Source organism: Cladophialophora bantiana, assembly GCF_000835475.1.
Source record: "Cladophialophora bantiana CBS 173.52 unplaced genomic scaffold supercont1.19, whole genome shotgun sequence".
Taxonomy (NCBI): Eukaryota; Fungi; Ascomycota; class Eurotiomycetes; order Chaetothyriales; family Herpotrichiellaceae; genus Cladophialophora; species Cladophialophora bantiana.
The window spans coordinates 94,726-119,886 of NW_015971593.1; the positions used below are offsets into that span (position 1 = coordinate 94,726).

General features: G+C 50.5%; 11 protein-coding genes across 11 annotated transcripts; 4 read left to right on the forward strand and 7 right to left on the reverse strand.

Annotated features, from left to right (window-relative positions):
• Positions 1–325: 325 nt before the first annotated feature.
• On the forward strand, positions 326–937 carry Z519_10601 (uncharacterized protein; the record flags this gene model as incomplete). Its single annotated transcript, XM_016768317.1, has 1 exon — positions 326–937. One exon carries the CDS (start codon positions 326–328, stop codon positions 935–937), a length of 612 nt encoding a protein of 203 aa, XP_016615224.1.
• Positions 938–2,654: 1,717 nt separating this feature from the next.
• Z519_10602 (uncharacterized protein) lies at positions 2,655–4,431 on the reverse strand (the record flags this gene model as incomplete). The annotated part of the gene is made up of 3 exons (XM_016768318.1): positions 2,655–3,691; positions 3,740–3,871; positions 3,921–4,431. The coding sequence occupies 3 exons, from the start codon at positions 4,429–4,431 to the stop codon at positions 2,655–2,657; spliced, it is 1,680 nt and encodes a 559-aa protein (XP_016615225.1).
• A 1,452-nt stretch (positions 4,432–5,883) lies between these two features.
• On the reverse strand, positions 5,884–7,064 carry Z519_10603 (uncharacterized protein; the record flags this gene model as incomplete). The annotated part of the gene is made up of 3 exons (XM_016768319.1): positions 5,884–6,069; positions 6,158–6,816; positions 6,872–7,064. The coding sequence occupies 3 exons, from the start codon at positions 7,062–7,064 to the stop codon at positions 5,884–5,886; spliced, it is 1,038 nt and encodes a 345-aa protein (XP_016615226.1).
• Positions 7,065–7,436: 372 nt separating this feature from the next.
• Z519_10604 (uncharacterized protein) lies at positions 7,437–9,637 on the forward strand (the record flags this gene model as incomplete). The annotated part of the gene is made up of 3 exons (XM_016768320.1): positions 7,437–7,508; positions 7,579–8,604; positions 8,660–9,637. 3 exons carry the CDS (start codon positions 7,437–7,439, stop codon positions 9,635–9,637), a joined length of 2,076 nt encoding a protein of 691 aa, XP_016615227.1.
• A 96-nt stretch (positions 9,638–9,733) lies between these two features.
• On the reverse strand, positions 9,734–10,747 carry Z519_10605 (uncharacterized protein; the record flags this gene model as incomplete). Its single annotated transcript, XM_016768321.1, has 2 exons — positions 9,734–10,394; positions 10,461–10,747. The coding sequence occupies 2 exons, from the start codon at positions 10,745–10,747 to the stop codon at positions 9,734–9,736; spliced, it is 948 nt and encodes a 315-aa protein (XP_016615228.1).
• A 901-nt stretch (positions 10,748–11,648) lies between these two features.
• On the reverse strand, positions 11,649–13,259 carry Z519_10606 (uncharacterized protein; the record flags this gene model as incomplete). The annotated part of the gene is made up of 8 exons (XM_016768322.1): positions 11,649–11,724; positions 11,780–11,856; positions 11,965–12,218; positions 12,275–12,354; positions 12,401–12,578; positions 12,671–13,008; positions 13,071–13,104; positions 13,166–13,259. 8 exons carry the CDS (start codon positions 13,257–13,259, stop codon positions 11,649–11,651), a joined length of 1,131 nt encoding a protein of 376 aa, XP_016615229.1.
• A 1,258-nt stretch (positions 13,260–14,517) lies between these two features.
• On the reverse strand, positions 14,518–15,677 carry Z519_10607 (uncharacterized protein; the record flags this gene model as incomplete). Its single annotated transcript, XM_016768323.1, has 4 exons — positions 14,518–15,150; positions 15,240–15,320; positions 15,366–15,432; positions 15,502–15,677. 4 exons carry the CDS (start codon positions 15,675–15,677, stop codon positions 14,518–14,520), a joined length of 957 nt encoding a protein of 318 aa, XP_016615230.1.
• A 371-nt stretch (positions 15,678–16,048) lies between these two features.
• Z519_10608 (uncharacterized protein) lies at positions 16,049–17,932 on the forward strand (the record flags this gene model as incomplete). The annotated part of the gene is made up of 2 exons (XM_016768324.1): positions 16,049–16,792; positions 16,850–17,932. The coding sequence occupies 2 exons, from the start codon at positions 16,049–16,051 to the stop codon at positions 17,930–17,932; spliced, it is 1,827 nt and encodes a 608-aa protein (XP_016615231.1).
• Positions 17,933–19,390: 1,458 nt separating this feature from the next.
• On the forward strand, positions 19,391–19,852 carry Z519_10609 (uncharacterized protein; the record flags this gene model as incomplete). Its single annotated transcript, XM_016768325.1, has 2 exons — positions 19,391–19,690; positions 19,745–19,852. 2 exons carry the CDS (start codon positions 19,391–19,393, stop codon positions 19,850–19,852), a joined length of 408 nt encoding a protein of 135 aa, XP_016615232.1.
• Positions 19,853–22,155: 2,303 nt separating this feature from the next.
• Positions 22,156–23,196, reverse strand: Z519_10610 (uncharacterized protein; the record flags this gene model as incomplete). The annotated part of the gene is made up of 1 exon (XM_016768326.1): positions 22,156–23,196. One exon carries the CDS (start codon positions 23,194–23,196, stop codon positions 22,156–22,158), a length of 1,041 nt encoding a protein of 346 aa, XP_016615233.1.
• A 791-nt stretch (positions 23,197–23,987) lies between these two features.
• Z519_10611 (uncharacterized protein) lies at positions 23,988–25,155 on the reverse strand (the record flags this gene model as incomplete). Its single annotated transcript, XM_016768327.1, has 4 exons — positions 23,988–24,250; positions 24,309–24,655; positions 24,724–24,918; positions 24,968–25,155. The coding sequence occupies 4 exons, from the start codon at positions 25,153–25,155 to the stop codon at positions 23,988–23,990; spliced, it is 993 nt and encodes a 330-aa protein (XP_016615234.1).
• Between the last annotated feature and the right edge of the window lie 6 nt (positions 25,156–25,161).

Genomic DNA, 25,161 nt, shown 5'->3' on the forward strand with positions numbered 1-25,161 from the left:
CAGCATCCACCTCGCCGGGAACTTAGCTAAGACAACTTGAACGACACTCTTCGATGCGGTTTCTCAGCATTATATACTTGCTTCCTAAGGAATTACCTAGCATTATGGAATGCGAGCTGCTCATGTGCGTCTCTCAAGTGGATGAAAAGGGAAGCGGGATTGCACTGCTGGTGGTGGAACATAAGAAGGGGAGGAGGAATGGATCTCGACCCGTGTACCAGAACAAAGAGCGAGATAGAGAGAGAACAGCAACGAGAAAAAACACCAGAACACCTTTGCCTTAAGTCTAACTTAGTTCGTTGTCCATCCTAAGCCCAACTTCACAATGTCTGACGCGGACACCTACCTTGACATTGCCGCCACCCGGCGCTCCTTTTACAACCTGACCGGCGAATCGACCATCTCGGACGAGAAGCTTGAGGAACTGGTCAAGAAGACACTGCTGGTGACTCCGTCCGCATTCAACACCCAGAGTGCCCGCATCATTGTCCTCCTGGGCGACCAGCACAGAAAGCTATGGGACATTGTCAAGGCAGCCGTTGCGCCGCACGTTGCTGGTAATCAAGAGCGAGCCGCCGCCACGGAGGCGAAGCTGAGTTCCTTCCAAGCCGCATATGCTTCGATCCTGTTCCTTGAAGACCCCTCCACGTACGACCCGCTCTCGTCGTTCGTGACGTACGCCGACAAATTTGGAGCGTGGCGAGAGCAAGGGAGCGGCATGCATCAATTGGTGCTCTGGACCGCGCTGGAGGCGACAGGGCTGGGGGTCAACGTGCAGCATTACAATCCGCTCATCGACGATGAGGTGAAGAAGACGTGGTCCATTGATGAGAAGTGGAAGCTGGTGGCTCAGATGGTCGTCGGGAAGCCGGCGGGCGAGAGACCCAGTGGGAAGGAGCAGAAGCCTCTGGAGAATAGATATCGCGTCATTTCTTGAAGTGACTTGCAGGGAAGACGCGCCATCCCCAGGCCGACCGATGAACTGAACTTGTTGTTTCACTCTCGTAGACTTCCTCAGTTATGAGCGATTGCAAAATACCAAATCGTTTGATATTTCAGTTGGCTTTTCTGCTGGTTTCCACACGCTCCGTCCGCTTTTGCTTGCCCTTTCGTTTCAGCTGCCTGGCGTCTCCGCTTTGTTGAGAAGTTTACGCAGACAGATCTTCCGGCAAACAGAGAGAGATCGAGCTGAATGAATCATCTTCTCGCGACATCAACTTGAGCACTCCGTGACAGAACTAAGAACCTGCCTTTGGCGCGGAAAGTCAAACAGCTCAGTATCGTGGATCAGAAAATGCTGAAAGCCACATCAGACAACGGTTTCAAGACCGTATTTCAAGCCTTTCAGTGTAGAAAAAGACTTCGCCGTGCACTGAATGAATCTCAGCATGCTCAACACACCAAGGGATATATCACGCAGCTCCATATGTCTTCTTATAACCTTAATCTCACCTCAGGCTTGCCAAATATGCCTATGGGCTTCGCCCATATCTCTGGTTTGTCTTCTGCTTGGTCCATAGGCCCAAACAGGGTTCTTTGCTTCCCTAGGGACAGAACCTGCGGTCGGCTCTAAGATTCGTCTCTTCTTTCTATCAACTATTATCGTGTGTCATTCATTCGCCCCTGCGCCCACCTAGGCTACGTGAATAAGGGTATTCGCAGTCCGGTTTGAGAGACCTGCCAACGCCGAGTGAGCGACAACAATGCCGAGAGCATCAACATATCTGACCGACTGCGCGACTTCCTCTTCAGGATTAGCAGACTGAAATGGTGTAGAAGTATAGTCAGTGGTTATCTTAACTTGCTCCCCTCGTATGCCAGTGCAACGGCGATTTCTCTTCACGAATTATGGCCGCATTGACGTCTCTAGCCAAGTCTCAACGAGTTCCGACATAAGCTATTACTCTGCCCAAACCGCCAGTGCCATCCTCCATAGATTCTCCGCCATAGTAGATCCCAAAGAGACCACATTCATAAAGAATTCGCCTATTTTTGCCTAGGAATGCACTTAAACATGTTCTGAATTCCAAATCCATCGAGATTGACGTATTCGAGGATTTCAGCGACATTCAATTGAACTTCGTCTTGTTCCGGGGGAATCAACAGGGTAAACATACCGATTCACTGGGTCCATGTAAATCAGCCACCGGTTGCTCTTGGTGCGGATCGGAATCAGGTTGGGCTTGCTGTCATTCGAGCTCTAAGAAGAAGGGAATGCGCCTTTATCTAAACAGTATTGCCACCTAGTTGAGTGCACGGCATCCCATCCGTCGTCAACAAGGTGTTTACAATGGGAGAGATACCTGCTAGAATAGCGTCTCTTCTGATCCAGCCGTCGTTGTACACCCCAATGCCCAAGAAATTCAATTCGTAAACGCCAATTTGGCAACCTTCGTTGCTGTCTATTAATAGGTGACAGCGTTGCACTATCGCTCAATGTGTCATATCTGGAGTGGGCTATCAAGATTTGGCACAATTGATCGTTCAAATGTCTTATGAGCACTAGATGCTACATGCGACTACAAAATCTAAGGGCGAGAAGGAGAATGTGAAGAAAGCAGGATATTCAATCACAAATATTTCTGCAATGATTGCATTGCACGGTAACCATAGCCTACTCCCGACGCGGTTACAACCTTGCTTCACAGCACAAACTAACCCCACAGCCATCTGTTGAACTTTCCCAATCTTGTCGTGGGCTCTGGTTCAACATATCCATCATCCATGTCGACCTCGGTCCGACCCGCATACAGAGGCACCTCTTTTGGAGGTTCCGTATGGGGACGCTTGATAACTTTATAGCCTACGTAGATGACCACGAACAGAGCGAAGGAGAAATATGCGAAGATGAAGTTGGCAGTAGACCAGTTCCCCTTAGTGAAGACAGCAAATCCGTTTGTGAAGAAGATGATCAGGTAGAAGAAGAGAGAGACGATGGAGTAGTAGTACTGGTGACGTCGGAACCATGGTCGATCATCATCCGTGACCCCCTGAGCCTGCTGTGCTTGTCGAAACCGGATATAGATGAAGTGGAAGATAGAATAAATCAGAACATTCGAAGATCCGACGATGTTGGTGATCCAAGTGAAGACGGTGAGAGAATTGTTCGATGCCGACATGTAGGAAATCAGAGTGATTAGCCAGACAACAAGCACACAAAATGTGGGAACACCTCTCCACGTGAAGAGGAAGAGTTTGGGAGTTTTTCCATCGATTGCAAGTGCGTACAATGATCGGGTGGACGCGAAGAAAACTTCGAGACCGCAAGACCAGGCGGAAGTAATGAGAACGGCATTGATAATGTGTGGGAGAACGGGAATTTTCAGTCGGGTGACACCAATAACAAAAGGCGAAGCTCCGGCACCCGGTTTTCCTGATGTGAGAGACGGGTCATTGTATGGAACAATGATTCCGACTGCTAACACGCCCAAGATGTAGAAAACCCCTAGTCGATAGATGACACGCTTGAAGACCGATGGCATGACGCGACGAGGAGCCCGAGCTTCGCCAGCGCAGAGAGCGATATAGTCGGGACCACCGAAAGCGTAAGCGGCCTGAATGAAGACAGACCAAAAGCCTAGGAAATTACCCCAAGCCCCCGATGAAATGTATGCGTTCATGGGTCCTGGATTGTTCCAGTACTGAAAGCCGAAGGCGTGGTGTTGGGGATTCCCGCCAACCATGAGAATGACTGATGTGCGTCAGCATACAGCTGTACTTTGTTTTCATGTGGACTTACAAGTCATCAGGATCAACCCCAAGATCAGCATAATCTTGAACAGAGAGAAATAGAACTCTCCTTCACCGTATATACGGACACCAAAGATGTTCATGACCAATAGAGACGTGGTGACGATTGCCACGTAGACAGCTGTAAAGTTCTTGTCAGACGCGAATGCGCGTAGTAGCTGAGCACATACCGTTGTTGACTGAGTCCGTCCAGAAACCGAAGATGGCTGCAACGGCTGAGACCTCACTCGCGGTGGCCAGGGAGTTCGTGATGATGTATAGCCAGCCGAGGGCAAAACCCCAGGCTTCATCGAGATAGGCATGCGCAAAGGCGACGAAGGATCCATCGACCGGCAGCCACACAACCATTTCGCCCATGGCATTGAATGTAGACCACACGAGCAGAGAATAAATTGCATACCCCAGGAAGAGACCCAGAGGTCCCGCTCTGGCGAGAGCTGAGCCTGTACCCACGAACAAGCCTGTACCGATGGCTCCGGACAGACCCATGAGCTGTATATGGCGGGGCCGCAGACTCCGAACCGTCTTCTTTTCGCTCGTAATTACAATGATATTGGCATTCTGGGCATGAGTAAGATTGTGGTAATCTGCTTGGTTGATTGAGACAACAGCTTCAAGAGTATCGACATCCTTGCTCTCAAGGGGCACTTCATGGCCTTTCGTCGATGTGACTTCGGCCATGGTCCAGTTCAGGGATTGACGTTCCACGGAAAGGTCGATGAGGTCCAAGTCGGTACAGAACCAACTGAGGCCAACCGGACCAACCTATCTATATACACAGAAAACTGACCCTCTTCCCCAGAAGTACGGCAGTACCGATGCATAACAAGGAACAGGGGGTCTATCCTTATCTAGTCTAGGTCTTATCACACTAGCATCGCCCCCGCCCGCGACACAGGTACGTGTAGAAGTTGCCTGTAATAAGTGATACCCTGGTTGTGGAACTTCAATTCAGAGTTTCCACGAGCCTCCTTATCGGCTAATGGACTCAAATGCAGAAATCTTCCCCGGCTAACCCCATTTACGGCCATCTGCGGCTGCATGGATCATCTGGTCTCTGGAAATTATGATAGGTCAGGTAAATTAAGTAGACTGGGCTTCTAATGAAGGCCGCATGTTTCTGGATCTCTGTTAATCAGGTTGCAGGAGACTCTCCACATGTAGCGAAATTAGAGAGTCAATGACCTAGAATGCCGCCTTCAGGCTCAAGAAACTTCAGGCGTGTGACATCGATTGCAAGACATGGGATGGAAAACCGAATGCGGCAAAGGGAGCAGGAGGATCTCTTCGTAATTCCTCGCTATATAAGGCTTTATCTCCGGCTCCTTCGTAAAAGTAGCTCCAAAGGATTTCAAATGCCCCATCAAAAGATCACAAGATAGTCCTTGCTCCGATAAGTAGCGTTAGAGAGACTCGACCCTTGACTGGGTCTCAGCCTTGGAGCCTATGATAAGCGGAATGCTATCTCCTGAGAACAAGACTGTGTAGGACACTGGACGAGGCCTAGGCCCTCTGATATGCAGGATGCTATCGATGAGGGACAGATTGGGCAAGAGATACCACAGTCGAAGATCTGACACTGTGGCGACAAGCCATACTGAAAACCTCGTGGTGCGTACCTGTGACACCTGTAATGAGATCCCTATTGATATTCCAATCGGTTGCCAGCGACAGCTTTGAACAGGCGCCACAACAAATGTCCAGTCTTGTATAGGGGCCAGCGTTCGTGGCCCTCATGATATTCCACGCTAAACTCTGAAGCTCTGTCATACCTATGCGGCTAATGCTATCTTCTATAGCTCTTTTTCTGGGCTGTTTATCCCCTGTTCCTGCACCAACCACTCGATTCACTACGGCAATGGCATACAAAGTGAGTAGAAGGATTGGTGTATCTCGCCGTCTACAGAAGGCCTTTCGTTAGAACATAACAACCCCCTGAGAAGGATATCTGCCTTACTAGGCTTACCAACCCTTTCTTTCCGTGCACATGGTAGACGTGACCATTCTTGAAAAGTAACACTTCCTGTCTTTGGTTATGCTGTTCGCACAATGCAATTAGTGGTCTGCAGAGAAATATGGGTCAGTTTGAAATCGTCCTATTCGCCACTTGTATTTGACCATATCAACTATCTTCTAGGACAATGTGTTTGTATGATCAAAAGGTGCAGGAATTGTGACCAGGCCTTTCTTCTCCTTAAGCTTCCACTGCAGCGATCTCAAGATGTGGTAATACACAGTGAGAATGGGCATTGGTACTCCGCGAGAGGTCCCTTCACGGACTGGTTCTCCGACAATGTTCTCGAATTCAATGAAGCGTCCCTGTTATAGCGTGGTCAGCTGGATGTACAAGCAAATGGCACTGTGCGAACAACCGGGGGAGAGGAGGAGGGAATTTTGCCACACATACCTTACGGACGTCTACCTGCATGCTTGGTGGATTGTACATAGTAATAGGATCCATGGTAATCATGAAGTCTACCAGATCGGCGGGAAGATCATGGCCGAAAGCTTTAGCAGCGGCACAAATCTCTTCCATGGCAGGACGTGCCAGATTTTCTACCATTCCATCGGCTAGTTGAAGTCGTCCTGTATCAAGGTCGGTAATAGCACAGATGGAGTTCAGACATGCGTTATACAGCAGCTTCCTCCATCTCGTGAAACCAACGTCAGGCTGATATTCAGCCACGCACTTACCGCCAGCACAGTATATTGCGGTGAACTCTTGGGCTTCCAGGTCTTCCAGGGTAGGGTCCAACGTGGGATTTCGGAAAGCACCAACAAATAATTTGTCGCTGTCCTCGTGCAAGATCTCGCCCGAGGCAATTTCATGAGATCCACAGAAGCTGACTCCAGAGAGAATAACATTTTGAGGGAAGGCTGCCAGCAGCGGCTTTTCAATATTCAAGCCATTCTGAATGAGAACAACGACCGAGTGGCCTGGCGTAACAGCAGGTCGAAGGAGATCCACCACCGTGGGCGGGACGTCTGGGTAGTTCTTCGTCGCGCAGATAATGTACTTGTAAGGCGTTAAGTTATCGCGAGCGACGTCGGGGATGGCGTTGAGGACTGTACAGCAGCCCAGTCAGCCAACCACCGCATCGTCTGCCGTCGAGGCACCTACTTTTGGTCGGCTTGAAACCCTTGACGACGCCGTGATCTACCGATCTGATGTCGAACCCTCTTCGGGATACCTCTTGGAAGTTTGAGCGGAGCACGGCCGTGACTGTAGCCCTTCCCCCAACCTCTAGGTTGAGGGCGGAAATGGTGCCGATGCCGCCACAGCCAATCAGGAGAGTGTTTGCCTTGGAAGCCATTGCCACGGGTTAGGGTACGGCAGAGAGGTCAAGCTCAGTGGTGTCGGATGAAAAACAGAGTCTCTGGAACCAGTTCGCACACGGGAGTAGATGTCTTGAACCTGGCCTAAGAACATGCTTAAGCATCTTTATGCTGGTTTAGACGTGCCGCATACTACGGAATGTTGGACGACAAAACTGTCGGGCTGCAATGGGCAAAGATAGGAAACCAGAGAAGAGTGCGGGATCCGAAAGAAGAAATTTCTACCGGTCACGCCGTCCCGCTTTCCTCAGCCACTTCCACCAGATTGGATTTGGCCTCAACCTCGAGCGAGACAAAACTGGGCGCTGTTACATGGCTCTCCTTGATTTTCTCAAACGGCAAATTCAGCCATGGCCCAAACACCGTCGACGGGAAAAGGCTCTAGAGGAGGTCACAGTCGCTCATTTGGTGGCTGCGAGAACGTGAGTGCCGCATGTCCATGGCTTGACCGCCGGCCAAATGAGTTCGCTGTGCAATACTGACTGTCAAAAGTGTCGCCGACGCCATCTGAAGTGCGATGAGACTCGACCGTTCTGCCTCGTCTGCCAGCGAGATGGACGTGAATGTGCCGGATATGTAAGGAACATCTTCTTCTGGCCTGATGACCGCGCCGCCGCAGACCGCATCCGGCGCCATCTCTTCACTGACACAGAGCAACGCGCCATGAGCGAGTCGCTTCTGGCCCATACCTCACAGGAAGATGCGGTGAGGTTCCTGCAGGAGATCGACGCCGAGGGCGAGAATGTGTCCGAAATCTTGTCTGTGCCGTTTGAAGCTGCTCGGGGACCTTTCGGGGTGCTTCGATTCATCAAGCCGGTTGAACAGCAGCACCTCTTGAGTGTCCCCGTCCCCGTCCCCGTCCCATGCCCTGCTGATTGCACAGTCTCGGGCGAGAAGGATGTGCCAGACTCATTCGCTTGGGACTGTGACTTTCTCGGCGACATCGCACCACCCGACTTAGCCTCACAATACGGGTTGCCCCCTCTTGCCTCTGCAGATTCCGACTTCCCAGACCTGAGCAATTCAATGGGGGAGATTTGGACAGGGATAGATCCGGAGAATACGGCCCAAGATGATGAGATGGGTAGGGCTCCGACCCAGCTGCCACTTCTTACCTCCTTGAGCCCGGCGGTATCCACCAACCGTCTCCCCGAGGATGCGGCGTTTCTCCTTAACCACTACGTGAATTCCGTGATTGGCTTCATGACTCCTGTCAGAGGCACCAAATCCCCTTGGCATATCATTTTTTATACACATGCCAAAGAGACAGTGGCGACCTTGGCGCTGGGCCAAACCCCGGATTCTGCCAGTTTGAGTATCTTCTATGCCATTCTCTCTGTCAGCGCCTACAGGTCGAGGATAGCCTCAGTAAGTCAAATTTGGCATGTTCAGGCGAACAAATACAAGGTGAAAGCATTGGAAAGCCTCAAACAGGCCATACGCGAGGCGTCCACCGTGCCCAAAAAATTCAAATATAAGTCATTATTGGTGGCGTTACTCACCATGATTCAAGTCGCTGTAGGTCTCTACCATTCATTGTTCGAAACAGAAATTTCTACTGACTCCAGGGAAGATTCTATCGGGCGCACCAGATCAGGCAGAGTACTATCTGTTTGACGCGGAGAAGCTGATTCGGTTGCGCGGCTTGACCAAACCCCAAAAGTCCCGAAGGGTTCGTCTACTGCATCACTGTTACTCATACCAGCGGATCCTCTACGAAAGCACCTTTGTCCTGGCTTCTGAGAGTAGTCAGCGGAACAGTGTCCTCCGAGCGGTTGAGCGGAGCGGCTCGTGCATTGCTGACCAAGACAGTCCGACGTTCAAATTGGGCCGCTGGAGTCGACTGGAAGAGACCATGCGCGAGATCAAGAGCAAGGAATCTGGCGAGAACGATCTCCACTTAGAGAGACCGGGAATATGGTCTGCCTCCCTTTATCCCGACATTTTCGGGCTTCCCGAGTCCTTCTTAGTCCTTTTGTCGCAGGCAATTCGCCTTGGCAACGAAAGGGACACTGGTAATGCCGAACTCAGCTGGAGCGAATTCTGGAGCCGAGCGAGTTCCTTGGAACGGTGCATCTTGCAATGGCAGGAGACTTACCAGACTGAATTGGATCGGAATACCGGCACGTTAGACCGCCATGTTGACGACAGCCGCTCCGCCTTGGGCCACCTTCTAGGAGCACTCAACCACGCGTTGTCCATCTACTTTTATAGAAGAGTCTACGACCTCGACGCTTCGATTCTGCAAGGAAAAATCAGCCTGGTCAGAGACCATCTGCTGCAATATGACCAGCACAATGCCGGCTTCGCACGCTACCATTCGGGCTTTATTTGGCCCGCCTTCATCGCTGCGTGCGAAGCTACTGACCCCGTCTTGCAAGCCTCCTTCTCCATGTGGTTCAAGCAGGGTGTCGAAGAAACCGGATTGCCCTCCATGACCACAATGTTGGGGGTAGCGGAACAGGTCTGGGCCGCAAAACGCACTGGAGCTCACAAACACAGCTGGCGGGAAGTACTGAGAAAAAACAACATCTGCCTTTTTTACTCATGATATGGTGATTTTCCGACTACACAACATGGTTGAACTCCGGATTGGGTGGAAGGAAGCCGCTTCCGTTACCGGCTGATCCGCTCAATCGATAGGATTTTACTTCAGGAAAGCATCATTAGTGAGTTCTCTCTCCAACTCATAGTCGGGCTGGAATTCGACATAAAGCGCCTCCTGGTCCCAAATATCAGCGATGTTTTCCTTTGCGGACCAAACCTCAAAACTGACCGGGTCGCTCGTCATCTTGAAGGTGTACTCAGCAGCATCTTTATCTATGATCATCTTCTTCATTCCATTGGCGGCAGCAGCCTCGGTCTTGAGCTGAATTTCACAGCTTCTCTCCGCAAGGGTGAAGAGGTAGGCGGCCTCATCGACCGTCTGTCCGGCAGTCAACAAGCCATGATTGCGGAGGATCAAAAGCTTTCCCTTTGGCCCAAGGCTGCGTGCAAGGCGGACACTCTCCGCCGAGTCCAATACGACCCCTCCGAACTCGGGGTAGAGTCCCTGTGCCTCCCCATAGAACATGGTCGAATCTTGATTGATCATCTCGAGTGGTTGGGCAAAGGTTGACCAAGCTTTACCATTGACAGAATGGGTGTGGCACGCTGCATTCACATGGGGATACATCCTGTGAATTGCGCCATGGATCTGGAACCCTGCCGCGTTTGCCGGGCGTGATCGGTTGCCCCCAATGGCAGATCCGTTTGAGTCAAGAAGAATGAGGTCAGATACCTTGACTTGGGAGAAGTGCAGTCCCAGCCTGTTCGCAAAGTCAGTATCCGCCTGGGTGACGGCTGATGTGTGAAATATTCCACGCAGGACTCACGGGTTCGTCCAAAAGCTGTCAGGGTGTTCTGGGTCTCGGAGCGAAATATGGCCACTCATACCCTCGGCGTAGCCCTTTCGGCCAAAGACTCTGAAAGCTCCCGCCATGTGCTCCAGCATCCACCGTCGCTTCTTATCCATTGATGTGAATGACGGGATACCTGCTATTGTCGCTCCTTGTGAAATGGCCTCGATGGCAGATTTTTGTTTGTATGCTGGCGCTTCGTGTTGCGTGTTGGACCCATTTCGGGTGTCTTCAATCGTTGCAACTTCGGTTGTAGTCGACATAACGATGGGGATCGAACAACGTTCGGATCGGCGAAATCGACGAGCTAATGACCACGAAACTTTAATGTCTGCTGTTGGTTCAAGGCTGCAGGATGTGTTGCACAGGTCCTTATGTACACGTTGGATCCAGTGGACCTGCCCCTTGTGAGGAGGGCATTAAGGACTAGGGTCTAGGCGCACAGAGGCGTTCTGCCTCTTTTCTGTGGGTATGGGAATATCGCTTGATAGCCGGTTATAGTGATCCTGCATCAGCGTCTCTAATAGTTTCCTGATTTGAGACCGGCACCGGACCCGACTAAATCGATCGGACAAGAGCGGGATCAAGCATGATCAAGGCAGTCTTGAGGGGGGTTAGCAGCTTGATCCTAGTCTGTATCCTCGATCAGGTTGATTGTACGCCTGGTGACCTCTGGTCTCTAGAACCATCTAATCCCATTGTGGGAGCGAGGAGTCGTCGCGTAATGCTCGCAATACCAATTTTCTGATGGCGCTGGAGCCCTCCTGGCCATTGCTCGATTCGATGCCTTTGCCTCAGTCGGTTATTGTAGGCCTCGCCGACGGCATGTTAAATGACTGATGGAAACATCTAAGGGTGCAGGATCCTGTGCATGTTAACGTGAAAATCTCTAGGCTTGAATATAATCTGGTATATCTCTTTTGTCTGATTCTCACGTTGTTCTAATGCTAAGCAATGTAACTCGGCACCTTCCAGCACTGAGGTGGACACTTGACGCCTGTGTCCCCCTGCAAAACAAACCACATCGACTCCTCAGCAATGGCATGTGCTGATCCATGTTGGCAACTGAGTACCAATGATTTTCTATCTGAGATGAGTCATGCTGGGAAGTGACCCGCGCCACGTGCTCATGCTTCTTTCAATGCAAGTTTGGGCTTCAAATCTCTACAGTTTGGACAATCTTCCATTGCGTTGGAGGACAGAGAGATGGCTCTTCGTAATGTCGCGAATGGAGTGGCAACTGGTCGATTGCGAGGTTAGCAGCGGACAAAACAAACGGGCATGTCGAAACGTACCCGCAAAGCATCATAGTCTGTCTGAGTTCATCAAGCAAGATCTTGACGGCAAGATCCACACCTTTCTCGCCATTGTACTGTTGAAGACAAAATTGAATCAGAATACGCTCAGATCCTGAGATTTAGGGAGGTCATCTCATTTTGGTGGAGTGAAGGAGGGGACCAAAGCGCTTCAAGTCACTCACAGCAAGACCCCAAATCACGACTCGGCCGATGAAGCAGAATTGAGCCCCCAGGGCAATCGCTTTGAACAAATCGGCCCCTCGCCTGATGCCACCATCAATGGCGATGGCAATCTTGCCTTCCGCAACAGGGGCACAGTCACGCAATGCATCCAATGTTGCCGGGACGCCGTCCAGTTGACGACCACCGTGATTCGAAATGATAATCCCGTCGAGGCCGTGAGAAATGGCCATGGCTACGTCTTCGGGGGTGTAAACTATGACAAGTTTTAGCATAGGAACAGAAAGTTATGGGAAGGGAGAGGTGGCTCACTCCCTTTGAGCCAGATTTCCATCTTCGTTTGGGCGCGAAGCCAGGGAATGGCCTTTTCCCACGTGATGCTCGGGTCTAAACTTGTTAGCCGCCCTCCCCGCAAAATGAGATGCCATATAAATGGACTTGCCATAGTCTAGGCTGCTGGTGGTAATCAGACCGTTGGTGTCGCTCTCAGTGGGACGAGACCGGATGTTTGGAAACTCCAAGCCGGCAGGAAAAGAGAAGTTGTTTCGGGACTCATTGAGTCGTCTCCCCAGAATTGGGAGGTCGACACTGACGAAGATGGCGTGGTACCCAGCGCCTATGGGAAGAGCGTTGTAAGCGATTCAATTTCCTGAAAAGATGGGTGTGAGGCGCCGAAGGCCACAGCCAAGGCCTCAGGAAGATGCTCACGTTCAGCGCGACTGATCTGCTCTTTCGTTGCTTCGAGGTCTCGAACAAAGGTGATTTGCATAGCGTGAGGATTCGAGCCGCCGGCTGCTTTGACCTCTTCCAGCGCCACGCTAGCGTAAGACGACAAGCACATAGGGATGTTGTTTTTTGCCGCTGCTCGCGACGTCGCTAACTCGCCATCCGGATGGGCGAGTTTATGAGCGGCTGACGGAGCAAACCCCAGGGGAGCAGCGACTTGGACGCCAAAGATGGTCGTTGTCATGTCGACACCGTCGACATCACGCAGGACACGCGGGCGGAGCTTGTACCGGTTGTATGCATCTTCGTTGTCGCGGACCCTATGAGCCCGTTTCATGGTCAATAACTTGATACACCTTTCTCTGCGCTTTCATCTGCTCACGTAATCATCTCCCCAGCGCCTCCGTTGAAGTATTCTATGTTCACAGTGAGCCATGGTCCGCCGGGGCCTATCGCAGGGTCCAACCCTTCACATACCCTTGCTTGCAAACGTGACATTCTTCTGTCCTTCGACCAGGAGGTCTGCAATGGTCAACACTTTAGGGTCTAAATCCGGTTGCCTGTTCGCCATCATGGACGTTGACTGAACTCAAGGGAACCAAGATCGAGATGGGCGGTGTGTCAATTGTGTCTGGAAAGAACGATATCATACCGTGGCCAGCTCGGTATCATGCCTGCTTGTTACGTAACAACAGTCTGTGCCTGCGGCCAATATCTTTGCCATCCAGATTGTTCTGACACGGACGCTTGATAAGAATCCTTCCGTTGAACCGACCCGGTGGCCGCTCTTCAGCAGACGTGAATCGCCAATTGCATCCTGATTGAGGAAACCACGATTCGAGAACGGTAAGTTTCCCACGTCACGTGACGATCCTGGTGGAATCCTTTCGCCGGACAGACGATGTCGCACCCATCCTAGGGCGGGCGCCATCAACGCCAACGGGAAACCTTAGACAGTAATCTGGTAAAGCTTGCTCGGCTTGATCATTGGACGCGGTGAGGGTCTAGAGCCTTTTGCTTGGCATACATGGTAGGCAAATTGTTCGTCCTTGCTTGTTTCTGTCATAAGGCCTGTTGACGATCCTGTTATAGGAACGTTTTGGGAAGGTCTCGGGACGCTTATCTAACCATTCTTGACCAAGTTCGCCGTCGTTGTGACAGGCTAGGAAGAATGAGAGGATTTAGGAGAGACCTTCTGTTCATAGGCGAATCTCCATATAATAAACGGCCAGTGTCACATGCAGGTACTGGATGGGGAGGCCCAGGGGTTAGCCTAGTGATAAGTGGATGGAAGGTGTGCCGAGGTCCAGTGATTAGCTTAGTGATGAGATGATGGAAGGTGTGCCGAGGGCTATTTAGCCTTCCCTCCCCACTCTTCCCTTCTCCTTTCTTTCCTTCAGACACAGCCCACCAACAAACAGATAGCTACCCTAGCCAAGCCTGGCTAGCCTCACTAGCCATTGATTCAGCCATTACAGCCAATTCCTTGCCATTTCGGCGCTCCTCTTCCTTCTTTCTCCTTTGCGAGATATGACAGCCAGGAGCGCTCTCAGACAGAACATAGAGAGACCAATCCATGCAAATGCAGAACCTGACTAGTCCAACATGGTGATAGATACTTTGAGGCAGGGCGCAATAGCAGTAAAACCCAGGTTGATGGTTGGCGATAGTATTCATTCTCTTCCATTCATTTGTCTCTACAAGTTCGCTCGTCTAACGGGAATTTCACCTATGATCATAGTCTTGGTGACGAAGTATTCATTGATGTCGAGTTTTCCACCCTTTTGCTGCCTTGTCAAAACTCAGTGAGACGGCAACCATCTTGAACCTCACAACTGGCCCAGTGTCATGCTCTCCACCGAGTAGAATCTTAGCTTTCTTATCCTCTGCATTTGGATATGTTCTTCCATCTTGGTGATGCTGTTGCGTCCTATGAGTAGTCCTTTAATTGTCTGCAATGCCTGGCTCGGGCCAATGCGGAACTTCTTCACCACTGCAAGCTTTGTTGCTGAATACATCATAGACCTTCTTGTTGGCAATGATTCGATTCGCCGACCCGCAGGCCTGACCGTCACATTGAGTTTGCAAGTAAATAGACATGACACAGGCAGGCCAAGGTCTGCATCATCAAAGACCAGAAATGGCTCGTTGCAGCCGAGCTCCAGCCCTAGTTTCTTGAGAGAGCTACCCAGCTGCTCCGAAAGGATCTTTCCCACACCGGTCGACCCTGTGAAGGACGGTTTTTTAATGATATCGGATTTACATATGGCCAATCCAAGCTCTGGCGTACCCTCCAAAGCCGCGATCACGTTGAAGCCTCCAGCGGGAACTCCTGTACGCTCTGCCAGCACAGCGAGAACGTTGGCCGAGAAAGGAGTGACCCCGCCAGATTTGACAATCACCGTACATTCAACAACCAGGGCTGGGACCACTTCACGCGCCACCACACCCAATAGGAAATTCTATGGAGTAACCATGCCACAGACTCCCACCGGCTATCGATCGACATAGATTCTTGCCGAAGCATCGAGATTATGATGTAGCCGTAAACTAGGGGACACTCCTCCGCATACCACTCAATGAAGCCGGTAGAAAACATGACCTCGCCTCCGGCATCTGCTTGGGACTTGTTCTACACGGCAATGATAGTCTCCAGGTTTTGATTTCAAGCTCATACCATTTCATCAGCACTCGACCTTGTTGACGTCCAGACCGCATTCCCCATGATTTCATCGTCTTCTGTGCTGCCACAATGGCTTTATTCGGTCTGCTGTGGTTGATTCTGGACAGCTCTCGACATTGGTATTGCTTACCGGATCTTGCATTGGTCGAGAGCCGCGTCCGCGTGGCTCGGGACGAAGTGGCTCACCACAGACGTCAGACGCTTTCCCTCTCTATGAAGACTATTTTCCATCAATATAAAACTTCTCAACGAAGATACTTGGTTCTTGAAGTTTTCGGGGCCATTCTTCACTTTCATCCCGGACATGCTGTAGGCTTTTGGTCAGAATAGTGTAAGACTGCTGATGATACGCCTCGGACGTAGACACCATGCCCTTCTACATGTTGGATACTAGTAGGACGATACAATAAGATCCAGTGGGCCCCGAACCAAAAGATACCTAGAGCAACAGTTTCTATTAGCAACCCTTCCCGAGCTCTCGCCGCTGTGGGCATCTTGATCAGCTCCCCTTGGCCCACGTTTACAAAAGAGGAAGCTTTCGCCGGGCGGACAAAGCCGACCTCATGTGAGGCCATCAGGGCATCTACAAGTTGGGGACACCAACATGATAAATATGCTGTATCTTGCATATGCGTAGCAACGCTCAAGACACTGCAGCCCAAGAATATTGTCCCATCATGGCCTCCGTGAGATTTATCGATATCGGAAACAGTGAATCAGCATACTATGCCCCAGGCACCGTCTCCAGCGGTCGAGATTTGATTCATATCGCTGGACAGCAGGGCATAACCAAAAACAACACTTGCCCTGCTGATTATGAAAGTCAGATTCACCTCGCACTACTCAACATCCATCGTATCATTATAGCCGCAGGAGCATCGGTTTCGGACATCCTCAAGCTAACAATCTACATTGTCGACTACGACCCCAACCGACGTCTACACACCAAACTTTTTCAACGCTTTTATAATGGTCATCGACCTGCGATGACCCTTGTTCCTGTTGCGCAACTGGCGGTGCCCGAGTGGTTAGTTGAGATCGATGCCGTGGTGACAAAGCCATCTCCGCTTGCCCTAAAGCAGCTGTCGCCAGCTTCTGCAGAGTCGGTCGATGTTATTGTCATCGGAGCTGGCCTCGCTGGTTTGGCTGCTGCCCGTGATGTCGTCAACGCTGGCTACTCGGTCCTTCTATTCGAAGCTCGTGACCGAGTCGGCGGCCGTACCTGGAGTCAGCCGCCTCCGGACGGAAAGGGCGTCATTGATCTGGGAGCAGCATGGATCAACGACACAAACCAGAGCCGTATGGCGGCCTTGGCTCGTTCCACGGGAGCCGAATTAATGGTGCAGAACACGAACGGTAATGCGATTTTGCAAGATGTTGACGGTTCCATCAAGACTTTCAAATATGGTGATCTACCTCCGGTAAGCAAAACCTTTCTGCGTGGTCGCGCTCACGATATCTAAAAAGTCGAGTTGCAGTTTCCCAAGGATATTAGGGATGATCTTGCTCGTATTCGAGATACTGTGCACCAAGATTCTGTGACTCTATCGGTCACTAGCCACGAGGATGCCCGCTCGGCCGAGCTGGACTCGATGACTTTCCTCGCTTACCTGAAGAATCTTGGAGCTGGTAAAGCCGCCATCAACACAGCCGCGGTCTGGTCTCGAGCAATGCTCGGCCAGGAGCCCAGCAGGATCTCGGCGCTTTTCTTCCTCCACTACTGCGCAGCGGGTGGTGGTCTGTACACTATGCGTTCAGATGCTAAGGACGGAGGCCAGTACTTGCGCGTGCGTCAAGGAACTCAACACTTTTCGAAAAAGATGGCCGCAGGCCTCCCGTCCGGTATACTTCATCTCGAATCTCCTGTCGCATCAATCCAGCGAGAGGGACCACAGTCGATTCTTGTTACCACGTCAAACAACAACCGGACCTACAGAACCAAAAAGGTCATCTCGGCCGTCCCACCGGGGACTGTCAAGAAGATTGCGTTCCACCCGCCCCTGCCACCTGGCAAGAGGCTTTTGCTCGATTCTTACAAGTATGGCTACTACCAAAAAGTCATGGTTCTTTTCAAGTCTGCCTTCTGGGTCAAATTAGGCTCCTGTGGTCTGGTACAATCCTTCATCGGCCCTATCTCGATCATTCGCGACTCTTGCATCCCGGCCGATGGAAAATTCGTTCTGACTTTGTTCCTGTCTGGCGATACCGGCGAAGCCTGGTCCCAGCTTCCCACGGTCGAAGAAAAGAAGGAAGCGCTGCTCAGTCAACTTGGAGCCATTTTCCAAGATCGTGAATTGGTTGACGGTGAGTATGTTGACATGATCGGTCACCAATGGAACGATGAGGCATGGAGTGGATATGGATGCCCAAGCTCTTCCACAGCACCGGGCGTGTTGAGCGGAGTAGGCAGCTGGCTGAAGGCTAGCGTAGGTGATGTCCATTTCGTCGGCACCGAGACTAGCGACGTCTGGAGAGGCTACATGGAAGGCGCTGTCAGGAGTGGAGAGCGTGGAGCCGTAGAAGTCCTGGCTGCTCTCCGAGGACCTGGACCTAAGCTTTGAAGAGCTATACCTGATGGACTTTGCCGTCCTTGTCATTCCCCAGCCTGGAGTAACCAGTACTTAATCCACTCAAAAGATAGATCTAGACGGTGTAGCGCGTGGATTTCAATGGTGTTTATATTCAATTATCACTGCCTCAGTATGTTCGTCGGCGAGACGATAGGAACTCATTCCTTGCCTGGTCGTGGCAATGAAAGCGGCGCTTGAGCCACTCCACATGATTTTTTAATTCCCAACCCGTCCTATCTTTTTCTCTCGAGCCCCTAAATTCTTTCCATAAAGTACCTCAACCTTATTGAGCAATCTTGCAGAATCTGTTTGGGGGTAGAAATGGATAATCGCCCAAGAAGTGTAGGTACTCTCGCCAAGAGCCAAGATTGATACGCTGTTGTCGGCCTCTTATTTCCAGGTTGCGCCTTCTCCCTTTCTGGTCCTTCTCGGTGTCGTCTACGGGGTCGTTTTCGATGCCCCCGGTTTCGATAAGGATTAATACAATACTCGTATTGGCCGCTGCTGACCGCTGTTAGATGCGTTGCATGTATGATAATACTTCTTGGCATTTCTCTTGGCGATAATAGATGTAAATTTTGGGGGCCAAACCCGAAAATTGGATTCACGCTATCCTAATTCAGAAATCACGTGCTCCATTTCTTCTCAATAGGTTGCTGCCAAGAGTATTACATAATACTCCTCCAACCCAATACTTTACTAGCATTGTAGCGAACATATCGATACTGTATCGAAACCCTCCCGGGGTCCATAATGTTAACCTATAAACAGAAACAATCCGCGATATCCAAAGACGGACTTCCTTGCTTGCGGGGGGAAGTACTTGCTCTATTTTGGACCCGGGAGGCAGAACCATTCCTCTATAAAGCTAGGTTAGCGGAAACCTTCAAAAGAGCCCAGCAGATGTCACAGGGCGTGTACGAGTACTTTTGTGGGGTCCTTCCGACTGCGATTTAAACACATCTGAAGGATTTACAGCCGTTGCGTTAAATATCTCATTTCTAATGTCCACCAGAGCCATGGATAGCGACACCCGCCAGCTTAGATATGAGATCTTTCAATTCATTCTTACGAACTGCCGTCCACCCACTGTTCAAGATCTTGTAGTTCGTGTCTCGCGTGACGAGTCTCGGGTCGCGCAGAGCCTTCGCCAGCTTCATGACCTCCATCATATAAAGCTGTACGACAAAGACGTGCCGACTCCAACTCCAATAGCAATGGCACACCCGTTCTCGCATTTGTGAGTGTGCTAACAGAAGCACCGCCAGGCTCAAGTATCTAATAATGAAGTAGGCCCACACCATATGTCGTTGTAAGAGTCTCAATTCCAAGACACCTGAGTTGCCGGTAACCGAATGAGAACGATTCTTTTGACTTAGAGCACGGTAGGTCCATGCGGGAAAGCTTTGGTGGGCAAATTGCGCCTGGTGCGCCTTCGGTCTTGCTGCTATGCTGTCACCAGGAGAAGTCAAGGTCAAAGTTATGACTCCGTCTAACGGAGAGCACTTGACATTCGAGTTCGCCGATGGGGACATCAGCAAAGCAATCGGTGAAGAGGGAGAAACACCGTTGCAGAAGTACTATGCCGTATTCTCTGCGCCTCCATCCCAGTGGTGGATAGACGTTCGTTTTGCATGCAGCGGGATCCAAATTTGCACAACTGAGCCCGAAGCCCAAAAGTTTCATGCCAAACATGGTTTGTACTATGGCTATGTGATCAGCCTGGACAAACTCTGGGAATTATCCAAGGTAGCCCGGAACTAGCAATTGATGTTGAGATCAGTCTGCTAAGAACGATCGCAGGCGTGGTATTCTGACAAGGCCACTTACGACTACGATCGGAAGACTCCGCAGGAGGCAAAAAAGTTGTTCGAAGATTTGGGCCTAGATATGCGGTATTGGATGAGTTGAATGTGTCTGAGGGCCTAGAGAGGAATACGATGTCTGCAAATTGAAGCTGAGTGTGAGCGGAGAAGACTCGAGAGCCCACCGACTTGAAAGGCGCCGAAATTTCTGTTGCAGGATCTGGTTAAGTCAAGATAACAGTCAGCAAGCTCGATAAATAGAGCACTCTAAACGTCGAACTTCTCACCACTGACCTTCTCACTACTTCTCACTCGATGTCCACAGTTTCTCTGTGTATCCTTCGCTGGTCGCAGTATCTACAGACCGTGAAATTCTGCAATCTTCAAGATAGGCCCTAGATGCGACCTTGATTTTCGGGGAGAACTCGGCAATCAACGTGGTCGATCAGCTTTTTTGGAGGTCCTTGAAGTGAATTTCCTCTGAGCCGTGCACTGCGGAATTGATGCATTTCAGTAAGGGGGCGGCAGTATGGTTAAAATGTCGACCGCAGCGGTCACAACTCACATCTGGACACTTTGTCTAGGTCTTTTACCAGCTCCTGGTCCACATGTCGCCCAAACGGTGACATAATACCCGGAGTTTGCTTACAGTGTTAGAGGCATGAAACCATACGCAGGACGTAGCCACTGAAAGAGTCGTGTTGGAATCTAACAATTGTAATTCTTTATAGAGAGTTACGAATATGATTAAAAGAGGGAGACAAAAACTCGCCTCCTGGGTGCAGCTTGTAACTGAAAACGCCGCGAGGCTTCAGCCGTGGGGTGAGAACACGCGTGAACAGAATGTTTGTGGCTTTCGATTGTCCATAGCTGAGCCACGGCTCGTATGTTTTACTGTCCTATACAAGCCCTCAACATCAGCCCCTCTAATGTCATTTGGGCCTTTTGGAAGTCGAGATCATCAAATCTGACGGGAAAGGAAATATGTACGCCGCTGGAGACGTTTACTATTCTGGATGGCAAGTCTCCGGAAACCTTTTCGATTCTCGGGGTGAGCAACTTCGTCAGCAGGAAGTAACCGATATGGTGCCGGCTGAAGTGGGCTTAAACCCCTCCGGTGTCCTGGAGTGCGGCGGGACCATAACAGTGGCATTGTTGATCAGAATTTCTGATTTGCCATCAGGTTCTTGATCAATGAGCCGAGTGATTTTGGATGCTCCGTCTCGCACAGAAGTCCGGCTTGCTGCATCAAACGTGACGATATGTACCAGAACTGCACTGTTGACATTCTTAATCCCCGCAACGACTGGCTGCAGGCGCGCTGCTTGACAGCCGACTAGCACATACGGACGATGTAATGCTTTGCTGGCGTGAGACAAGGCTGTGGCAGCTCCAAACCCTCTTTGCTAGCTCTAGTGATCATGACTTTCCCAGTGTCAGTAAGTTGCCGATTTTGAATATATGTCGACAGTGACACAGGACCGCCCATCTGCACGGGAGCTTAACGCCTTATTATCTCGTTCCATGTAGTTTTAAAGCCGAAGGTGAGTATTCTCACAAATAGGATCGATGTAATTGTGACCCGTCTATTCGCGTTCTTAGTAGAGTGAACTTTCTGCTTTTGTTGTATTCCTTTGTCATACCATTATTTCTAAGGTTCAGGGACCGGGTATCATATCGGTAAGCCAGTTCAATGTCAAAGACTCCAGTCTAGGTAGAATTTTGCATGAATTACCCATACCCAGTAGGAGTAATAGGATTGCTGATGGCAGTAAGCTGGAAATAAGAACCATATTATTGTCAGGAACAGGTCGAACCCCAGCCGTATCAGCTACATACTACTATCAGACAGTCAGGACGAATCCTAATGATGTTCGCAGCCACCGGTGCTTGCGCATTTGAAGTCAGAGGTCTGTCGTTTCGAGTCAACAAGACGCGTCTCCGACTGCGTCGCGCTCATCATCAAGATGTACTGTGGGAAACGGTCCGGCAGACGGTCCGATAAGCCACTTCCTGGTGCCTGTTGGATATAAGGTCTGAGTATTGATTGATTGCGAGGAATTCTATCTATTGGCGATGATATCTGTGGGATAAATACGCATTCCGCATACTCTCCCTCCGGGGGCTAGGCCAAGGCATTGTGAGCTTTTTCGAGTAACCGAGCAACTTCTGGGGGTGCTCAACCACAGATACTCGGAACAGAGATGCGGAAAACGATAACCTCCCCAGTTAGATCATGAAAGTTGCTAGAGACCGTCGCCACAACACGGGCCTTCTCCCCTATGTTTTCTTATGCCTAGGTTGCCTTTGAGGTCACTCTACCCTAGACACGTCTGGACAAACATGTCGCAAAAATCATCTTTCACCCGCCTCCGACCCTGCGCGGATGGTCTGCCTTTGACTTCACCACTAACCGGACGTCAGGTTCACAAGAGCAGATAAAATATTTGTCCTGGACGACTTACTGCCAATGATCTCTTCCCATATTTCGTCCAGATAAAACAAGGATGAAATATGACCTCCAGGCACAAGTTTGAGCTTGGCAGACCTGTAATTCTCCGCGAGCCAGTTGTTCGCGCTCCCGCCGATCTGATCGGCCTTTGAGCCCACGACCAGCACAGGCTTCGACGCATGTTGGTCGTCAAGCCCTTTTGGTTCGAATCCCCAGTCGGAGTGGATCACGTCAGAGACTTCCATAAACCCGTCCCAGTTCCGACAACACTTAATTATACCCCGGGCCATTTGGTCCAAGAAAGTATCCTCAGTCACACAATTCTTTTCCAGCCATTGACTAAAGGCCAATCTTTCTTCCTCATCCATGACGTCGATTAGCGTCCGCTGGAGGAAAGCCTTCGCGCCGTTGAGGGTCTTTAACTTAGATCCAACGGCAAAGCGGAAAAGCCATTGTAGGAGGTGGCAAGGAAGCGCTTGCGTCGGCGGTCCGAAGGAGAACCAGTTCTGCCAGCTCAGCGTCTTCGCATAGTCATTCTGGTACTTGAGGGGAGAGAAACCACCTAATAAGACGCACCCAACAATTTTGCGACCGGGAGGAAACAAGTCATATGGCGCTCCATACACCATTTGTGCCTGGACTGTGCCATATGATCCACCCGAAACATAGAGAGTGTCAAATTCATTCGCGGGATATAGGTGCGACAGCAAGGCGATCATGTCCCTTGCTAGCGAGACGTGGTAGGGCACCTTCTTATCGCGTGTGCTGGAATTTCCCATGCCCGGGAGAGTTGGCGCTATCCAGTGCACTCCAAGCTTGCGACACGGCGCGGGGGCATTTGGTGCGGTGCCGACGCTCATGATACCGGTGAAGAAGAGAACAACCGTTCGGGACGTCACGGGGCCATTGTGGGCATATGCTAATTGCCTGTTTCCTGGTAACTTAAGGATATGCTCCTCCTCTCCCTTTGCTTTGTCATAGACGTCAATTGCTGCCATTGCCTTCCAATGTTTGAGGACTTGGCAGAGGTGAATTGTTATCTGTCGAACTTGGTGGTGGCGAGCTCTTAATCGAATGCCAACTTTTATGGGGCGTTGTGAACAAGCAAAACTCTTTCGGTGGTGCCTGGAAGAGCGCAACGGCAGCTAGACCCAGACCTGGCTAGGCTGGCCGCAAGCCCGCTAGCCAGGCAGAAGGATTCCAGAACTGGCTAGTGGACATTATTAATATTTTCCTAGTATGGTAGTAATGAGGCTCCTTTCCTTGAGGCCTCCTCTGAACATATCATATCCCGCCGTTGAGATAGGACGTGAAATGTGCCTTAAATAACGCGGGTTGAGGTAAGGCAGTCAGAAGTGAAGTATTCTCGATAAAATTTCGAATAAAATAGTTCTACACGTTGTATCAGCAGTGCTAGAACGACCAGAAGAATTGAGGAGTGCTTGGAGAGTTGAGGTAAAGTACTTGTGCCCTAACCGACGCCAGCGTTCTGTCTTTCGAACTAGTTCAGTCGAATTGATTACATGGGACCATGAATATGCTGGAGCACAGGGTTAAAGTACATTCGGGTAACTGTGCGGCAATAAACCCTGCTGCCTACAGTGTCATCGAGCGTCTGCGGCACTATTGGCACAGGCTACAAATATTCACCACAACCGCGCTTCAAGCTTTCTCTACGCTCCCTGGGTACCACGAGTGGCTTTAATCCGTACTTGACTTGTCAGGGATAGCTGCTATCTTCCAATCTGTCAATCCTAAACGCTTCTCATTCTGACTTGGGTCGTTCTGACTATGCGTCAATACCATTGGGCTTGAAGACCACTTTGTTGACCTCTGCACGCTCGAAGCGCCGCAAAGCATCCACACACGAGTCATCCAATCCCGGCAAGACAAGATCTATGAATCTCATCTTCTCTATCGTGTCTTTGTTACGTATCAGGGCTTGCAAGGCTTCTCCAAATACGTATCTTGCTGGACATCGACCGAACTGGATGTGAATATTCTTGTTGTAGCAGTCTGCGGCCGTGAATGGGAGCTCGCCGTTGTGTACACCTATTGCCAGTGTCAGCGATAATGGATTGCAATTGGGATAACGAGATCGACAACGTACCTACGGAGCTTATCTTGCCTCCTGGGCAAATAACATCATAAGCAGTTTTGAGAGCTGGACTGAGACCGACCACTTCAATGACTGCATGGGCGCCGCTTCCGTCAGTAAGCCTCATGACTTCTTTGACAGCATCTACCGTCTTGAAGTTGAGGGGGATACAGCCTAGATCTTTCGCACGCTGCAGGCGATCAGGAACCGAGTCTATAGCGAAAATTCGCGCAGGTTTATATTCGAGAGCGCATATAATCGAACACAACGCGACCGGACCACAACCTATCACTACCACGGTCATGTCCTTCCACTGGTCACTTGGAGTTTCCCGAAAGGCATTTCTCGCACCGTTGAATCTAGGATGGCGTCTCGTCAACCGGGTCCAGTTTCCGAAAAGAAAATGAAGGGGGGAATGTATGCTTACCCGGTTGGGAATATATCAGTCATCAAGATCAGCAGCTCCCCGAGATCTCCTTCCTGCGGACTGCGAAACAGAGTAGAGTCCGCCAACGGCACTCTAAAATACTGAGCCTGTGACCCGTCCAGAGCGACTGATCCAAACGACTTGCATTTCACGCATCGACCGGTGATGCCCCTCTTGCAATGGAAACACTCGCCGCTGTAACTATTCAGTTATTGAAATTCAACAAGTGAAGGGCAGTGCTAACCAACTGATCGTGAACGGCGCAATCACTTTATCGCCCTTCATGAAGTTTCTAACCTCGCTGCCAACTTCATGGATGATACCCATGCCTTCGTGCCCGCACACGTAACCAGGTTGCATATTGATCTTTGAATGTCCTCGGTAGCGATGCAACTCGCTTTGCGATATCTCATTATTAGTGATTGCCGACATAGTAAC